Source organism: Pteropus alecto, unplaced genomic scaffold, assembly GCF_000325575.1.
Source record: "Pteropus alecto unplaced genomic scaffold, ASM32557v1 scaffold103, whole genome shotgun sequence".
NCBI lineage: Eukaryota > Metazoa > Chordata > Mammalia > Chiroptera > Pteropodidae > Pteropus > Pteropus alecto.
Genome location: NW_006436288.1, coordinates 6,797,488 through 6,813,834, shown reverse-complemented (window position 1 = coordinate 6,813,834; position 16,347 = coordinate 6,797,488). Strand labels below are relative to the sequence as shown.

The following is a 16,347-nucleotide window of genomic DNA, read 5'->3' as shown; positions in this document are numbered from 1 at the left end:
ATTAAGGGTAAGAAAAATTTGATGCCATCGGAATGATGTTAATGGTCCAAGCAGCACGGATAGAGGGGGGTGAGATTCTGGCATCACACCGAATCCTGGAAAGCACCAATACTAAGGACAGATGCAAAAAGAAGAGCTAATAATCAAACCTAAGAAGGATCAATTAAGGATTGTTTTAGTCAGTTTGGGCTGTTATGACAGAACACCATAGACTAGGTGGCTTATAAATAACATAAATTTATTTCTCACAGTTCTGAGGCTGGGAAGTGCAAAATCAAGTTTCCGACAGAACCACTATCTGTTGAGAGCCCACTTTCTGGTTCATGAATGGCTGTCATCTTCTCTCTGTATTCTCAGAGGGCAGAAGGGGCAATAGAGCTATTTGGGATGTCTTTGATAAAGACACAAATCTCATTCACGAAGGGCTCCATGCTCATTTATCACCTCCCAAAGCCCCCAGTTCCAAATACCACATCGGGGATTAGGTTTCAACACATGAATTTTAGAGGGACACAAACATTGAGTCTATAACAGGGATGGATTAATAATGGTAAATTTTGAAACATCAAAGTAAGAGCAAATTTTGACTCTGGACACTTTAAATTACACTGATAAGCACTACAAAGGCCGGCATTGTAGGATACTGAAAAGAGAGAGATTCAAGAAAGTGTTAATGGCACAGTGAGAGATGTAAATTTTACCCATCAAGTATTTATTGAATGGTTACTGGGTGCCAGGAATGTGGGAATGTAACAATGAACAGTACAAATTCTTGTTCTGTCCTTCTACAGGTTCATATCTTGGTGTAAATGTAACTCTGAGAGAATGCCCTAAGATGACCTTTCCTCCTCACCCTAGTGGAACATTCAAAGTAGAGACATTAGTCTCAGGTTTCCCTGATATGTAAATCATCCTCTTGAGCTTGGAAGAATTTAGAAAGCCCTATAAAATCTATTGCTCAAAACCTGTGCCTAGAAAGAGAGGTTAGGAATGCAAAACGAAGTTTGCTAAAACACATCAAAAAAGAAGATGAAGGAGGAAAAGGACAAGGTCTTGGAGGAGAGAAAAAAAGCAGCAGCTGGAACAGCAAGAGGGTATGAGGCTTCCATGTTTTCATATAATCTTCATTCATTCATCTATTTAAAAGAGAAAATAAATCATTAAATTATTTTCTACAGTATGCTTTAAATTGTTTCAGGCACTGAGAATACAGAGATGAAAGATGGGCCTCTACAAGTTTGCAGTTCACAGATAAATTAACAGACTCTACCTGTTGGTGTGAGTATTGTGTCACAGCATTCTAAGAAGTCCCTTTCACATGCACAGGTGCACCAATGCTGTGGCCATATGGATATATGCTCAAGGTGCAAAGCAGTAAGAGAGCTCTTTTGCCCTGTTTGGATTAAGAAAAGATTTCTGGAGATTATTAGTTCACTCTTAGAGATTATTAGTTCACTCTTGATTAAGACCAGAGATTATTAGTTCACTCTTGATTGCAGTTAGAGAGCATATCTTACACATAATTTATGTAACTGAGCTTCATTACAGTCCGATGCTATTCTTATGCCTATTTTACAGATGAGAAAGGTTCAGAAGGATTACATTATCTATGCACTTTGATACAGCTAATAATGGGAAAGCCTGAATTCAAACCTAGACAATCTGACTGAGAATGTACACTTGTGATTATCACTCTTACTGCCTCCTGTATTTGCCTAGTACCTTGATCAAATCATTTGGCTTTGTGTGCCTTGATATGTGCCTTTTTTTCAGGAGTAGAGTAAAGGAGGTAAGTAAGATAGGGAGTCAAAGGTAAGCTTTTAGACTGTTGAAAGGTTTAGAACAGCTTTTCACAAAATGCATGCTTTGGAAACCTGTATCAGAGTCATTCAGATATTTATTAAACATGCGGACTCTTGAACTTGAATCCCTTACCCACTGGAATAAATTTTTTGTATACAATATTTGAAAAATATTGATTTAAAGTGTGACACTTAGAATATATTTTTAAATCGCACTACTATAATTTCAAAATGATGTATGTAGTACAATTTTAAAATAAAATTCAAAATCCTTCAAAATGCTTCTAAATATACAATGCCATGAATGTCAGCCTGAATCTTAACCATTCGAAGGACCTATTTTACTCTAATATAATAGGAAATTGAGAATTTTCTTCAATGCTTGTTTATGGAAAGAGGATCTGGGGCCACAACAGAGTAAATGACACTGCACTCGCAAATGTAAACAACTAGAAAATTAAACAAAATAAGACAAATGACAGTTTTTAGACATTGGAAAACAGGTATGACAAGACCACGATCTCTGAAAAACAGAAAAGAGTCTAAGCTTTATAGGTGACTTGACTTTTTCCAGGAAGTGTTTTCTTGGACCACAATGTAAGTAGAAAGCATCCAAAAAAAAGCACTGAAGTCTGACAGAGCCGAAGAGACAAAAGTTAGCATTCAGGAAAATTGAGGCAGCTGGATCATGTGGTACACATAAGATATGATGTCAGCAAAGAACAATTTCCAGGGAAATATAAACTGAATGACTCTCAGAACCCAAATGAGATTTGGTGATATTTGAATTCTGATCAGCTGTTGTGTAGAAATCCTGTTGAAGACTCAAGGTCTCAGTACATACTCCAGAAGCGTAACAGCTTGTTGATACATGTAAACCACCATAGTGTAACATTGCTCTAAAGGAGCTTAAAAACAAACCTCAATGGAATCAAGCTGATCCACAAGTAACTTGAATATCTTTCAAAGAAACTTCAATACTCTTTATAGAATACAGCAAAATGTCCAGGATCCAAAAAAAAAAAAAAAAGGCTACAGATGGGAAGAAGCAAGAAAATATGACCTATTACTAAGGGGGAAAAAAAAAACAGTTAATACAAACAGAAAAGAAATGGAAAAGATAGTTGAACTTTACATGCACACACACACACACACACACACACATTCAAAGACGTAAAGGAAAATATGAATATAAACTAGAGAGCTATTGAAACTATAAACATAACCTAATGGAATTTCTGAAGATGAAAATATCATTTCTAAAATTTAAAATATATCATAAGGACTTGAAATAAAATTAGAAACTACACAAAAAAATTTTCAGTAAACTAGAAGACATAACTACAAAACTATACAAACTGAAGCAGACAAGGATCAAAAAAGTTGACATGTCATACTATATTTATTAAGCAGATTGACATAGATGACTTCAAGTCCTTCTTAGTTTAATTCTTAGAATCACCACTTAGTAGCTTCATGGTCTTAGCAATGAATTTGACTTCTTTGTGCCTCAAACTCCCAACTTTTAAATAGGGAGAATCTGTAGCACCTAGATTAAAGGGTTCTTACAAGGATTAAACATGTTAATATATGTTAATGTAGGTAAAGCACCAAGTTCACTAACTGAATTTTAATAATTGTTATTAAGTTCCAAACTAGTAAGAGAAAAAAAAATGATCATAGAAAATTATTCCTAAATGGTGATATAAGATTTTTAATATTTAAAACTAGAAAATATAATGGCTAAAATTAAACAATATTATGAATAAATAATTTACTTCTGAAAATGAATAGGCTTTATTAGAGTCATTGTACACTAACAAAATTTCAGCTATGTCTTTTACTTAGGATGTGGAGCTAGAAAGCATGCACGTTGTATTGTTAACAATGATCACCTCTAAGAACTGGGAGATGGGGAAAGTGAGGACTTTTGCTTTCTACTTTGTACGTTTTTTATATTTTTTCATTTTTTTCTAAAATCATGGGCTATTTATAGAATAAAATTAAAACAATTAAAATAAGATAACCTGACAGTATGGTATCACTTAATTAACCATAAATTGGCTGATGTTTTCTTCTGCCTCTGGCTTTACTGAGATTCTGTTACTTCATTAGATTGTCACTCTTCTTCATTAAATGCTATTAGACAATTGTCTAAAGGTCAAAGGCATCAGTACACTATTGACTATACTGCCAAAACTATATTAGGCCACTTAAAGTGCCCAGTATGGCATCTAGCAGGTCTCAATAAATATTAGTTCTCTTATGTCCTATGCCAAAATAGCACGCATTTTTTTCATTTAATAAGAAACATCAAGAATCTATATTTTAGGCAGCTTTTTGGTGCACCTGTTTTTCTGTAACATTCTTTTTTAGTTTTGTTTTCTCTGTTGTTGATTTTTTTTTTCTTTTTTTCCTATAGGCTAAGATCAGAAAAATAAAATGAGACTCTATATTTAAATGCAGATCAGAAAAGTATTCCTTATTATATTTTTGCTCGAGAAGTACCAATGAGCTTTAGAGCAAAGGGTAAACACAGCTGCAGGGAAATCACTTTTAGAAACCCATGAAGCTCGCTGATTTCAATCACTGGTTATAGATGAGTGCTAGAAACAAATTCCTTTGTGGTGCACGAGAGCACTGCAGAAAGTTGCATTTTAACCTTCGTTAAGTAGTGAACAAGACTCTAAGTTAGATAATAACTAATTTAAATACAATAAACAGTCCATAGCCCAAATGCCTGAGGCATATGTTCTCTGCAACATTTTCTACCATAAAAGTGGGAGGATTTCCTTGAGCCGGTTGACACTGCCTAAAACCCTAGGTAGTGCTTGACGTATTTTTAAATATTTGTGTTTATTTTCTAGTTAGAAAAATTATCTGTGCATATTGCACAAATTGTTCAATATAAAGAAATATATTTTTTAAAACACTCAGATGCATATAAAACTGGTGAAATCTAAATGAGGTCCATGGTTTAATTTATAGTAGTGTGCCAATATCATTTTTTTGGCTTCAATGATGTACAATGGTTAAGTAAGGTGTTATTATTGAAAGAAACTGAGTGATGGGTTCATGAGAGCTTTCCAAACAATTTTTGCAACTTCTTGTAAGTCAAATCATTTCAGAATAAAGAGATTTTAAAAATCACTTATACTTTTAATATTTTGGTGTTAAAATAAATAATGAAAGTATGATTTTAAAATGGTCAGTAAAGACCCTTTCTGTGGTCAGTGATTTTCTTACCTGAAAAAGTACAGAGAAGAGGTTCAAAAGCCATCACCTGGCTTCTCTTATGCTTGCCTTCTTTCAATTCTTATTTCTTTTGGTTGTTCCAGGTTCAGACGGTTTCTTTTCTTGAGCAGCTTCAATGTATCTAAAAGACAGGAAGAGGAGAGAGAAGAACAGAAAGCTCTTGTCTGATTTCATAAGTAAGGTGATGACAGTTGCTAAGTAGAAAAAAACAATATGACTGTAGGAAATGAGCTCATACTGGAAAGTTAAAAAAAAAAAGCAACTGTTCTATTAATACTCAAAAGGTATACATCTTTACCAATAATCAAAGTTAAGTAAATTTAGAACAAAATGTCATTTTCATCTGACAAATTGTCAAAAATAAAATCTTAAGACAGGCATGGCTGGGGAGCATAAAAGGGTACACTCTCTGGAAAACAATTTTCTCATATGTTGTGGCCCGGTAATTTCACTTTCAGAGATCCTTTGGAAGAATAAAAAATACAGATGATGACTGTGTACAAGAATATTTATGCAATGTTATTTATCATAGTAAAAAGTCTAATGTCTCAAAATATAAGAGTAGTTAAATAAATCATGGCATTTCTGAATGATTGAATATTTATAGCCTTCCTGACTTCTTGAAATATTTAAAGTGATATTTTTAAAAAGAAAAAATATGTATAAATCTGTCTTTTATGAATGATTCTCAGATTTTAAAAATTTGCTTATTAGCTATGTGATCTTGGACAGAGTATTAACCCTCTGTGCCTCAGTTTCCTCATCTGTATAATGAGGAAAATAAGAATGTCATAAGCTTGAAATGATGATTAGGTGAGTTGATTAGGTGAGTTAATAAATAGTAGATGTAATTAATTCATATAATTGCATGTATCACATGACATATTACACGTCTGGCACCTAGAACTTTATTTTTTACAATAAATGAAAGCTCTTCTTAAAGTAAAACAAATTCCTAGATGTGTATTGCTTTACAGAACTCTAAGAAGACTTTAGACAAGTGAACCCCAGGGTTTTCCAGTTAAAAATCACAGTGATAACATTTCTTACCTCATAAATTGGTGCGCTTTAAAGGACTACGGACTCATCCATATTTTAAGAGTCCAAGGAAAGATGGGAAAAAGCAGCTGAACATCAGGGCTACTGTTCAAGAAGTCAGGAACAAGAAGAGGTTGCTCTGAGGATCCGGACTGAGCATGAGAAGGAAAGAGCAAAGGGCCGTTAATTTTACTGTAAGCATTTCCATTATATTAGATTCTTTCTTATCTTCTTCAGGGTCTCTAAAAGAAGAAAAGAAGTATTTATAACTATAGAACAAAAGCCTTTGGCACCAGAAAGAGTATGAGATCAAGGTTCTAGGAATGAGAGTTGTTGCCAGTTATCGGAGGACTTCACACAATGAAGACTTTTGCCATGACCTGAGGACATGTGGGATGGTCACCTCTGTTCCCAGAAACAGCTCAGGCGACCTTAAGGACACCCTGGCTCCCCGCGGAAAGCTTGAAAGCTGTAGGAAAGTTCTGTTTTCTGACTGGCTCAGCAGGAGCTGGCTTGACAGAAAATTAATCTTCAGGCAAAAATTGTGAACTCTAATCTGGTGTATAATTCACTCTGTGTGAATATTTTCTTCTCAATGTCACCCTAAGAGGACTGAACCCTTACCAAGGCTCATCTGAGCCTTATTATGCCTCTGGTAAGAGAAAGGAAGAGGGCATTTTTTCATACGAGAGACGTGTTTAGTCAAAGAGGAATACATTGCTGTCTTTCGCACACCCCGAAAAACAGCCTCCAATGACGAGAGAAATAAAAATCCGTGCATACTCTTTGGTTTGAGCCCATCTATTGTTCAGGCACAAAAGGGGTCCGATACTGCTGTGAACAAACTAGTCCACATCCAACTAGACTCCACTACGGTCAACTCAAAACTACTCATCTAACTCAGAATATCATTACCTCCCTATTATGTCCACAGAAAAGGCACTCCATTTTACAACTATCCACTGAATGGCTAGACAATTAAAATCTAATTGTCTTGCTTTGGAAGACATTCAACTTTCAATTCTCTTCTTTCCCCACGAATCTTGGTTTCTTTCCTTGGCCCTTTTTTTCTTTTTTTCTTTTCTTTTCTTTTTTTTTTTTTTTTGTAATTTGTGACACCCACCAACATCAATTCTTTATTTATAAGCAGATATTGCTATTATAGTTTCAACTTGCCCACCTAAAATTTCAAGACAAGATCATTACCTCCCTATTATGTCCACAGAAAAGGCACTCCATTTTACAACTATCCACTGAATGGCTAGACAATTAAAATCTAATTGTCTTGCTTTGGAAGACATTCAACTTTCAATTCTCTTCTTTCCCCACGAATCTTGGTTTCTTTCCTTGGCCCTTTTTTTCTTTTTTTCTTTTCTTTTCTTTTTTTTTTTTTTTGTAATTTGTGACACCCACCAACATCAATTCTTTATTTATAAGCAGATATTGCTATTATAGTTTCAACTTGCCCACCTAAAATTTGGCTTCAAGATACCTCAACTATCTGAAAAATATCTAAGATCGTGAAATAAAAACAATCCATAGAAAGTGGTGTAAATGAGTCTGTGAACCAGTGACAGATGCCTCCCAAGTTCTAATTCAGAGAGTTTATTTGCTCATATTGTGCCACAAGTTTATTAAATATCTTTCTGGAAGATATACAGTATTTTTAAAGATATTGCCCTAAAAATAAAAGGCCAAATTGAGAGGCAACAAGCATTTATTTGAGATCCAAAAACATAGCTACTTGGGAAGCACTGATTCAGACAGAAATCCAAATAGTGTTCTGTTAGGAGGCAAAGGCAAAAGGTATTTATGAAAAAGGAAGGGGAACAATTACATCAGTGGAAAGAAAGAATTTCTATAGGTGCAGATGAGCTGACATAGTGATGTTAATTCTAAAGAATATCTTTGATTTTCAGTCCAGTAGTCATAATACCTGCTTTTTTCTTCTTTACAAGCACTTATTTGGGATACAGTGCTGCTGCAGGCCGTGACCAAAGGTTACTGTGTCTTGTTTTAACATTCCAAAGGTTTGGGGAGTAAGTCTTGTGCGTCAGTTCCTCTGGGATGGCAGCTCCGATTCTATTTAAAAGTGGCTCCATTTATTATTTTTTTAAACTATGTTACTTGGAGATATAAAAGTGAATAAAGCACACTCAAGAAATTTACAGTTCTAATAAGATTAGCTAATCTGGCTTCATAACCATGTAAGAAAAAAAAAAAAGCACTAAAAGAGGCTTCCCGCACCAAGCACATACATAGCAGCGAGATCAAAACTATTTCTAGTTCTATTCTTAACTTGCAGAGTAACTTGAGGCTAATTACTCAAACTGTAGGTATTCATTTGGATTAGATTACACCAAAACTCCTATTCCATTCTAAAATTCTGTGAATATGGTTTGAAAATAGTTGACAATCTGATAACAAGACACACTTTTTATAAAAGGCACAAGGTTTCAAAAAATAAAACCAAACCCTTCAACTTGAAGTCATTTATTATAGAAGCAAAGCACTCTACCCTCTGTAGTAGGCTTTATTATGGCACATAAATATTGTTCACAAAGGCCCACAGGCAGGAAAAGCTGATAGAGAGCAATTATATATTATTACATTTACATTCTTTATCCTATCATTTTTTATTAATTTGTTTATTCTCTACTAGAATACACACTCTCCAAAAGCAGGCATCTCATCCATGTCTGTCTCACATGTCTTATAAATATTTTTGAAAAAAATAAATCTCTTTTGGTTATTTCTGACATTTGCATTCAGTTTTATAACCAAAATGGTGCAAATTATTTAGCTTTATCTCTTAATAAACTGGTTTAGCATTCATTGCCTCTGATATATTTTCCAACACCACCAAAAAAATTCTCCAATTCTCAGTAGACGGCGACTGGGTGTCCTATAAATTTAATTCAATTCTCATACAATCTACCTGGATATAGTGTTGTATCTCACAGTTTAAGGAATATTGTGGGTTTTTTATTTATGTTATTACTTGAAACAAGAATACATAAAAACATTGCAGATTAATTAATTTACTGTATGTGTAAAGAAAGAGAAAAAGGGTTGAATTAGATTGTCACTTTAATTCCTTCCACTTCTAACATTCCATGATTAATGACTGCCATTATAAACCAAAAGCCATTGGTTACTAAATTATCAAGGCATGCCTCCACTTCAGACACACTAGTCAAAAATCCAGGTTGTTACCTGTGCTTCTGACCAACTGGCTATAAATCAGAGGTTTCCGCAAGTTGTATTAGTTTACTAGGACAGTTTACAGAACTCGTAAAAACACTTACATGTTTACTAGTTTGTTATAAAGGATACTGTAAAGGATACAGATGAATAGCCAGATGTAAAGGTCCATAGGGCAAGGTCTGGAAGGGTCCCAAGGACAGGGGAGCTTCCATCCGCTTGAGATTGGGATGTGCCACTCTCCTAGCATGTTTATCAACTGAGAAACCCATCAAACCTTATCTTTCGAGAGTTTTAATTTCCAGCCTCACCTCGCTCCGCCTTTCCCCTGTAATGGCCTGCTGAAATGTGAAAGGGTTAAAGAATAACTAAAACCTGAAACTGGACAAAGGAAGTCTATACCTTAGGCCTAGTTTCTGGAACCCCTAACCACATTCTGTTAATCATGAAACTTGTAACAATGAGCTCATACGCTAACTGCCAATTTTAGCCTGTGTAACCCTGCTTGCTTGCGTGGCATGAAAAATAATCAATTGTATATAAGCTGAAAATTACTGTTTGGCCATCGCCCATGGGAACACTGGCTATTGCCCATGGGAACATAGGCGATCACCCATAGGAACATAACATTCTAACAACAAGCTTTCTGCTTCTGTACTCCCCGCTTGCACACCTGACCAGTGGGTTGACAGGTAGTGAATAGAAGAAATATGGACCTTTGTGTTTAAGACAGAATGAGGAATGGGATTTGGGGCTTAAAAACCTTGTATCTTGGCAATTCGGGGCTGCTCCTTTGCAAGGACAGCCGCCGGCTAATAAACTGTCTCCTGGTTAAGAGCACTCAAGTTGGGTCTGGTTATTCTGGTCACAACACCTCGAGGTCAATGGATCAGGATAAAAGCTCCAGAGCAAAAAGTTTCTGTACTTTTTAGACGAAGAAACAATAAATATGTGAAGACTTTGAAAAGAGGAGTTTGAGCTAGGGGTAGTAAATGGTGAAGAACTAGGAAGATAAAGATTACTTTAACAAAATTCATTTATACAGATTTTTCGGTCCTGATGATAATGCCTACCTTCCTCCTGGTACAGGAGGGTGCCTTTCACATGGGAGATTCATCCCCTGCTCTCGGTGAAGAAGGAGGAGATATAAGGAAGTCAGAGTGACCTTTCTGCTTCTGTTGTTTTCTCAAATTCCTTCTGCTTAACGTATTCAATATGGCAAGGGACCAAATTTTGGGGTAGTGTGTCATGAACCTCACTGGGGAGTGTATGGTCTGAACCGTTGTATATAAAAAATTGTCTTTCACACTTCACACTTAAAAAAAAACTTTCCTGGGTATACAATTCTCAAAATTTTTTGAGGCAAGTAGTGTGAGCTTTCCTGGCATTCAGAGTTGTAGTTGGAAAATTCACTTTGATCAATCAGATTAGTAACTCATTGGTGGTGGGGGGGTGGGGAATGAGGGTAGAAAAAATAGCGACCTTACTTTTTCCTGTTCCACCTCTTCCCCCTTTACACAAAGACACACAATAAGAAATGCAAGAAGGGGAAAATTGGAGAGATATTTAGAAGTCTATAGAAGATGGAGATTAACTGTTTTGGAAAGTAAATGAGAAGAAGATTTTGGGTGGCTTCCAGATTTCTTGCTGGAGTGACTTGCTAGTTCTGCTTCAAAGGTGGATTCAAGGTGAAGGTAATCATGCATTCAAGATTATCTGCCAAACTCTACCTTTCCCTGATCATCCTGTTTCAATTTGTAACTGAACTGTATCTTTAGGGATGTTCAAAGTTCTCACTAACTGGACTCTATAATCCTAGAAAGTTTAAGGTTTATCAATTCCTCTAAACACATCCCTTTCTTAGAGATTTAGTCAAAATTCTATTATCATTTATCACATTGTAATATAATTGAAAGAGTTTGCCTACTTATCTCCTCTAAATTGGTAGCATCTCAAGGGGCATAGTGTTATATTCATCTTTGTACCTTCAGTATTTGGCACTGAAATGAAATTAAAGCATCAATTATAGGATTAATGGCCACTTACAAACAAACAAACACGCTACTAACAAAAACTCTCTTTTACATACAGGGAGTTTGTGAGATTGCTATACCTACCTGACAGCATTTTAATTAAAACTCACACACACACAGACACACACACACACACACACACACACATAAAGTTGAATTTCTGCTTCATCAAATGAAATTAAAGCATCAATTATAGGATTAATGGCCACTTACAAACAAACAAACACGCTACTAACAAAAACTCTCTTTTACATACAGGGAGTTTGTGAGATTGCTATACCTACCTGACAGCATTTTAATTAAAACTCACACACACACAGACACACACACACACACACACACACACACGAAGTTGAATTTCTGCTTCATCTTTCATAATTCATTCATCCATTCACCAGCACTGCATTGAGGTACCAGGCACTGAGTTGAAACTAACAGAGAAACTACTTCTTACTAGTGGGTCCATATTTTCTGCCCTCGAGACCACACAGACCTGTAAAGAAGTTCAGAAGGCAAGCACTAGGCTTCACTGGTTTTGTTGGACGACCAGTAGGCAATTAATGCCTATCTGCTGAATTAGGTGATGGTGGTGGTGGTGGGGAATCCACCAGTCATTGTTGCATCAAATGAACTTTATAACTGAGATGATAAAAATGGAAAATTCAGTTTTATTTTTAAAAACATTCCGAAGAAACAGTATTATCCCAGGGGAACACACCACCAACACCTTAGCTAGAAACAGTGGTCCACTAAAGTTGACCTGAAAAGCAAAATTAAATTTTCTTTTCTATTCGGATTAAATCTAGTTGAACAAGAGCCTGAAAGTCTAGAAGGGGCGAAGATGGTCAGGTTTTAGAAATAACGCGGCCTCTGTGTTTGAGAGCCTGCCGACTGTGAGACGGGCTGAAAGCGGAGGCCGCCTTAGCCACCAGAAGGTGACCTGCTCGTTTGGGGAGGAGGAGGGAAATGTGCACACTTGAGCCCTTGTCCTTGAAGGGGATTGAGCGAGGCGAGCGGAGGGGTAGGCGGTTCTCGGGTTTCCAATCACAATAGAGAAAGCTAAGAGGCTGCGGAGGGGGCGGGCCCGGCGTCCTCCCTCCTTGCAGATCCTGCGCCTGAAGAGACGCAGGCAGCTGACATTGTCTTCTTCGCGCGACTCTTTCTGCAGTCTGGAGAGTCCTCGGCCTCCTGGTAAGTTTCACATCAATATCCTGAATCCCGGCTCGCAGGCGAACTGGGTGGGACGTGCAGGGGAGTCCCTGTGTAGCAAGACTGGGGGAAGGACTGAGAAAGAGCTCTGTCTTCTGGGACCTTGATCCCTGAGCATCCGGACTCTAGCCTTGATTTAGCTCCTGGTTTTGGGGCAGCAGGTCGTGCCCTCGGAAAGGGAGCGAGGCGAAGAGAGGCGGAGCGAAGCGGCTGCAACTGAGCTCCCGGCTTTGTCCGCCGCTCAGCAGGGCTCTCCTGCAGCCAGTGCTCTGCAGGGGAGAGACTTGTTGCTTTTGCAGCTAAAACCTGGGCTCTCGTGTCCTTGATCCATGTCCATGGCGACCGCATCACCCCCAGTGCCTGCTGGCTGGAGCACGAATATGTGCCTGAGGAGCTGGGGGAGGGAGAAGGAACCAGGTGACAAGCGAAGGCAGCCTGATCTGGAACCTGAGTATTGGAATCTACTACCGTGGGATGAAGAAATGCCCTGCTTATGCGAGGGTGAGGGTAAAGGATGATCTGCGGGTTTGACCCTGCGCTCCAGTCTTTACCTGGCTGCTGTAGGCTCAGCCCTTACCAGAACTATAGGCGGGTTCATTTCTGGCCTTTTTTCTTGATGCTTCGGGTGCCTTGTTTACTTTGCCAGCTTTGGGTGTTGAGAATAAGGGAGGCCTAGACTTTTTCTCCAGAGACTTTCTCCGAGGAGATCTGTGGTTGCCGCCTACTCTGTGACCTGCCGCTTTCTGCTGCGGCCGCAGAGAGGAAGAGGTGGCCTGTGGCGCCAGCGCGCGCTGCAATTAGGTCCTGGTATGAGGTGGGGGGAGGGGAGAGCTGGCGCTTCAGTGGAGGAATTAGATGGCAAGATGGCTTTTTAAGAAGTAGAATCGAGAGATATTTCGTAAAGGGGATCTTTGTTCCTGAGCTTAAGGTTTATTTCTAATGATTTATAGCCACAAGGGTGTAGGGGGATGAGAATATAAAAGACCTAGAACCAGAGGTTGTTTTTACCCAGTTTATCATGCTTTTTCCTTACAGGCACCACTCTGATCTTGGCAGTCTTACATACAATACAAAATATTGTCTTCTAATTTCTCATAACTCTTATTAAAGAAAGATTAAAGAAAAACACTTTCCTCTAGAAAGATATGAAAGAAGATCTGTACTGGCTCAAGTTTCTAAATTGTAGTTTCTGAAATTTCCAAAATTAATTTAAAAGGTCTCTCTGAACAACTAATCTATATATAGCAACCATTTCTGGAATTTTGTTTTCCCCTGTTTACTGGGTTCCATATATACCTAAAGGATCTTAAACCAACTAACGAAAATAAACTTAATGGAGAAAAACAATGCACTTGTATCTCTGTTCAACAAGAGATGCAGCATTCTTCTGATTCTGCTCAAAATGCAGGACATGTATGAATTTTGTAGTAAGGTCGTCTGTTTGTGGAGACAGTTGCATGCTGTTCTATATTTCTGTAGCATCCACAAGAAACTGCAAATGTGCTCTCTAAAGGCAAAATAATCTCTCAATTTAGTCCCTAAAGATTAGAGAAAATAACTTTGGGGAAAAATAGCTTAGAACAAAATAGCTGTTACACAGTTGTCTCCCAATTTAAGTAATTTATTCCAACTTGGATTTACTAACTCTTAACATATACAGTTAGTTAACTAAACTAGGTTTTGTTACTTAGTTTATTGCAGATGAGAAACAAAAAATAAGACCTGGAAGCAGGAGTACAGTTTGAAACAAATGGCCACTAAGGTGACAGTCTAACATTAAATAAAAGGCAAACATAAACAATAGACATTATAATGGGATACAATTATAAAAGATGCTTAATTCTGAAGACAGGGGTTATGAACTTTACCCTATGTTTAAGAAGGCAAGGTGATAAAATAAATTTTGCTATTTGTTTTAGCTGATGGCACAAATAAATTTGGTGTTACTGGACAGAATGTTTTCCAAAAGGTCTCAGTTTTATTTGTTTTACTTTTGAATTTATTTTGGCTTATTTTCTTTAATAGCTGTAAATAAACCGATTCACAGGCTGATGTTTTTCTACTGTTGCCCCTTGAAATGAAAATGTATTAAGTATCTACCCACCTTTCAATAAGCTCCAAGATGCACTAAAAGGAATTCAGGGTAATTAATTGTTTGCATATTTTGCACAAACATTATCACTATATTATTGCCACTATGTTTATTTAAGCACACGTTGTATGTCCAATACACTGTGACACATGTTAAGTAAGACTTAAGTAGAAGAAAGTAGAAGAACCAGTCAGTTCCTATCTTCCAAGAGTAATTAGAACCTTTAGTAGTGGAAATTATGTTCATAAGTGGCCATTATTTTTTTTAGACCAACCTTAGATGATCCCTAAGTTAGTTATGTAGTTGCATATAAATTCTTTATAGTGGGGATAAAAGCAAATCAGTTAAACGTAATGTCTTCTGTTTTTCTAAAGCTATTTTCCCCCAAATCATGTATTTAATGAATAGCCACAAGACAGAATTGTTACAACTTGTTAAATACTAATACAGAATCATAGGCTGAAGAGAAGAACCCAAATTCTAATGGGCTTCATGGAGATTTTGTTTTGATTAAATTCTCCATTAAAGGGGTCACATGGTTCTTTAAAGTATATTCTGTGTTCTAGAATATCATTTGGCTCATTTGAAACTGGATTTTCATTCAAAATTGCAACATTTTGGGGATTGTTCCCATTCAGGTCTATGTTGTGGATGTATGGATAATATTTTGATTCTTTTCTTGCAGTGCACAATGGCAACTCTTAAGGAAAAACTGATTGCACCAGTTGCAGAAGAGGCAGCGGTCCCAAACAATAAGATCACTGTAGTGGGTGTTGGACAAGTCGGTATGGCGTGTGCCATCAGCATTCTGGGAAAGGTATGTTTCAAGAACACCATACATGATAGACTATTTCGGCATGTGTATAGTCTCTTTGAACTTTTCAGAATTTTATTGTATCTTTAAAATATTTCTTTTTCCTGAATACTTTGAAGTTACAGACAGGCTGTTACATCCTTAAATACTTGAGGATGTATCTCCTGAGAGAATGATCTTCTCCTTATCTGACACAATGGAGTTAGGACACTCGGGGAACTTACCATTTGTATAATACTATTATATAATATACAGTGCCCAGATTTAAAATTCTGCATTTATCAAAATCATGCTTTTTATAGCTGTTTCACCCCGATCCACAATCATGTATTTTATATGCTTGTCATGTCTGAAACTGTTACTCAGCCTTTCTTTGTCTTTCTTACCAACAGTTTTAAAGTCCATGTCAGTTTTGTAGAATGTCTCTCGATTTATGTTGGTCTGATGTTTCCTTGTAATTAGGTGCAGGTTAAATTTTTGGGTGGAGTTATGACTAGGTGAGGTAATATCCTTCCCAGTGCATCACATTAGGAGTCACATGATGTTCAGCAAGTCTCATTATGGCTGGTGCCTGAGATCCTCTGGTTGAAGTGCTAACTGCAAGATTTCTCCATCGCAAAGATCCCGCTACCCTCTACAGTTAATAAATAATCTGGTCAGGGAAATATTCCCATTATTTCCCTCAAACCTTTCCCTAATAATTTTATTTTGAAATAATTACAAATTTACAGAAAATTTGCAAGAGTAAAAAGTTAAACTTTCATATTCACTTTACCCACATTTACCAGGTCTTAACATTTTGTTATATTCCCTTTGTGTGTGTGTGTGTGTGTGTGTGTGTGTGTGTACATATATATATATATATATATATTAGTTATTTATTTCTATGTAATAAATTTT

General features: G+C 36.9%; 1 protein-coding gene and 2 long non-coding RNA genes across 7 annotated transcripts in view; 2 read left to right on the top strand and 1 right to left on the bottom strand.

The window, feature by feature from the left end:
* Nucleotides 1–217: 217 nt before the first annotated feature.
* Nucleotides 218–10,454, bottom strand: LOC107195741. 5 transcript variants are annotated; one of them, XR_001516967.2, is made up of 7 exons: nucleotides 10,373–10,450; nucleotides 9,611–9,640; nucleotides 8,032–8,177; nucleotides 6,108–6,247; nucleotides 5,049–5,178; nucleotides 1,271–1,393; nucleotides 222–1,136 (listed from the first exon to the last, which is right to left on the bottom strand). It is a non-coding gene; the product is annotated as an uncharacterized LOC107195741 (long non-coding RNA). The 5 variants fall into 5 exon arrangements; XR_003046554.1 differs by lacking the exons at nucleotides 9,611–9,640; nucleotides 10,373–10,450 and adding exons at nucleotides 2,724–2,834; nucleotides 9,404–9,603; XR_003046553.1 differs by lacking the exons at nucleotides 9,611–9,640; nucleotides 10,373–10,450 and adding an exon at nucleotides 9,404–9,603 and having other exon boundaries at nucleotides 218–1,136; nucleotides 1,271–2,834.
* On the top strand, nucleotides 979–1,396 carry LOC112480312. Its single transcript, XR_003046556.1, has 2 exons — nucleotides 979–1,094; nucleotides 1,199–1,396. It is a non-coding gene; the product is annotated as an uncharacterized LOC112480312 (long non-coding RNA).
* A 1,910-nt stretch (nucleotides 10,455–12,364) lies between the features above and the next one.
* Nucleotides 12,365–16,347, top strand: part of LDHB (lactate dehydrogenase B) — a 19,077-nt gene continuing 15,094 nt past the window's right edge. The window contains exons 1-2 of the mRNA XM_006912675.3: nucleotides 12,365–12,523; nucleotides 15,319–15,450. Coding sequence (XP_006912737.1) covers nucleotides 15,325–15,450 — 126 coding nt within the window. The 5' untranslated portion in view covers nucleotides 12,365–12,523; nucleotides 15,319–15,324. The remainder of the gene's footprint in view (nucleotides 12,524–15,318; nucleotides 15,451–16,347) is intronic.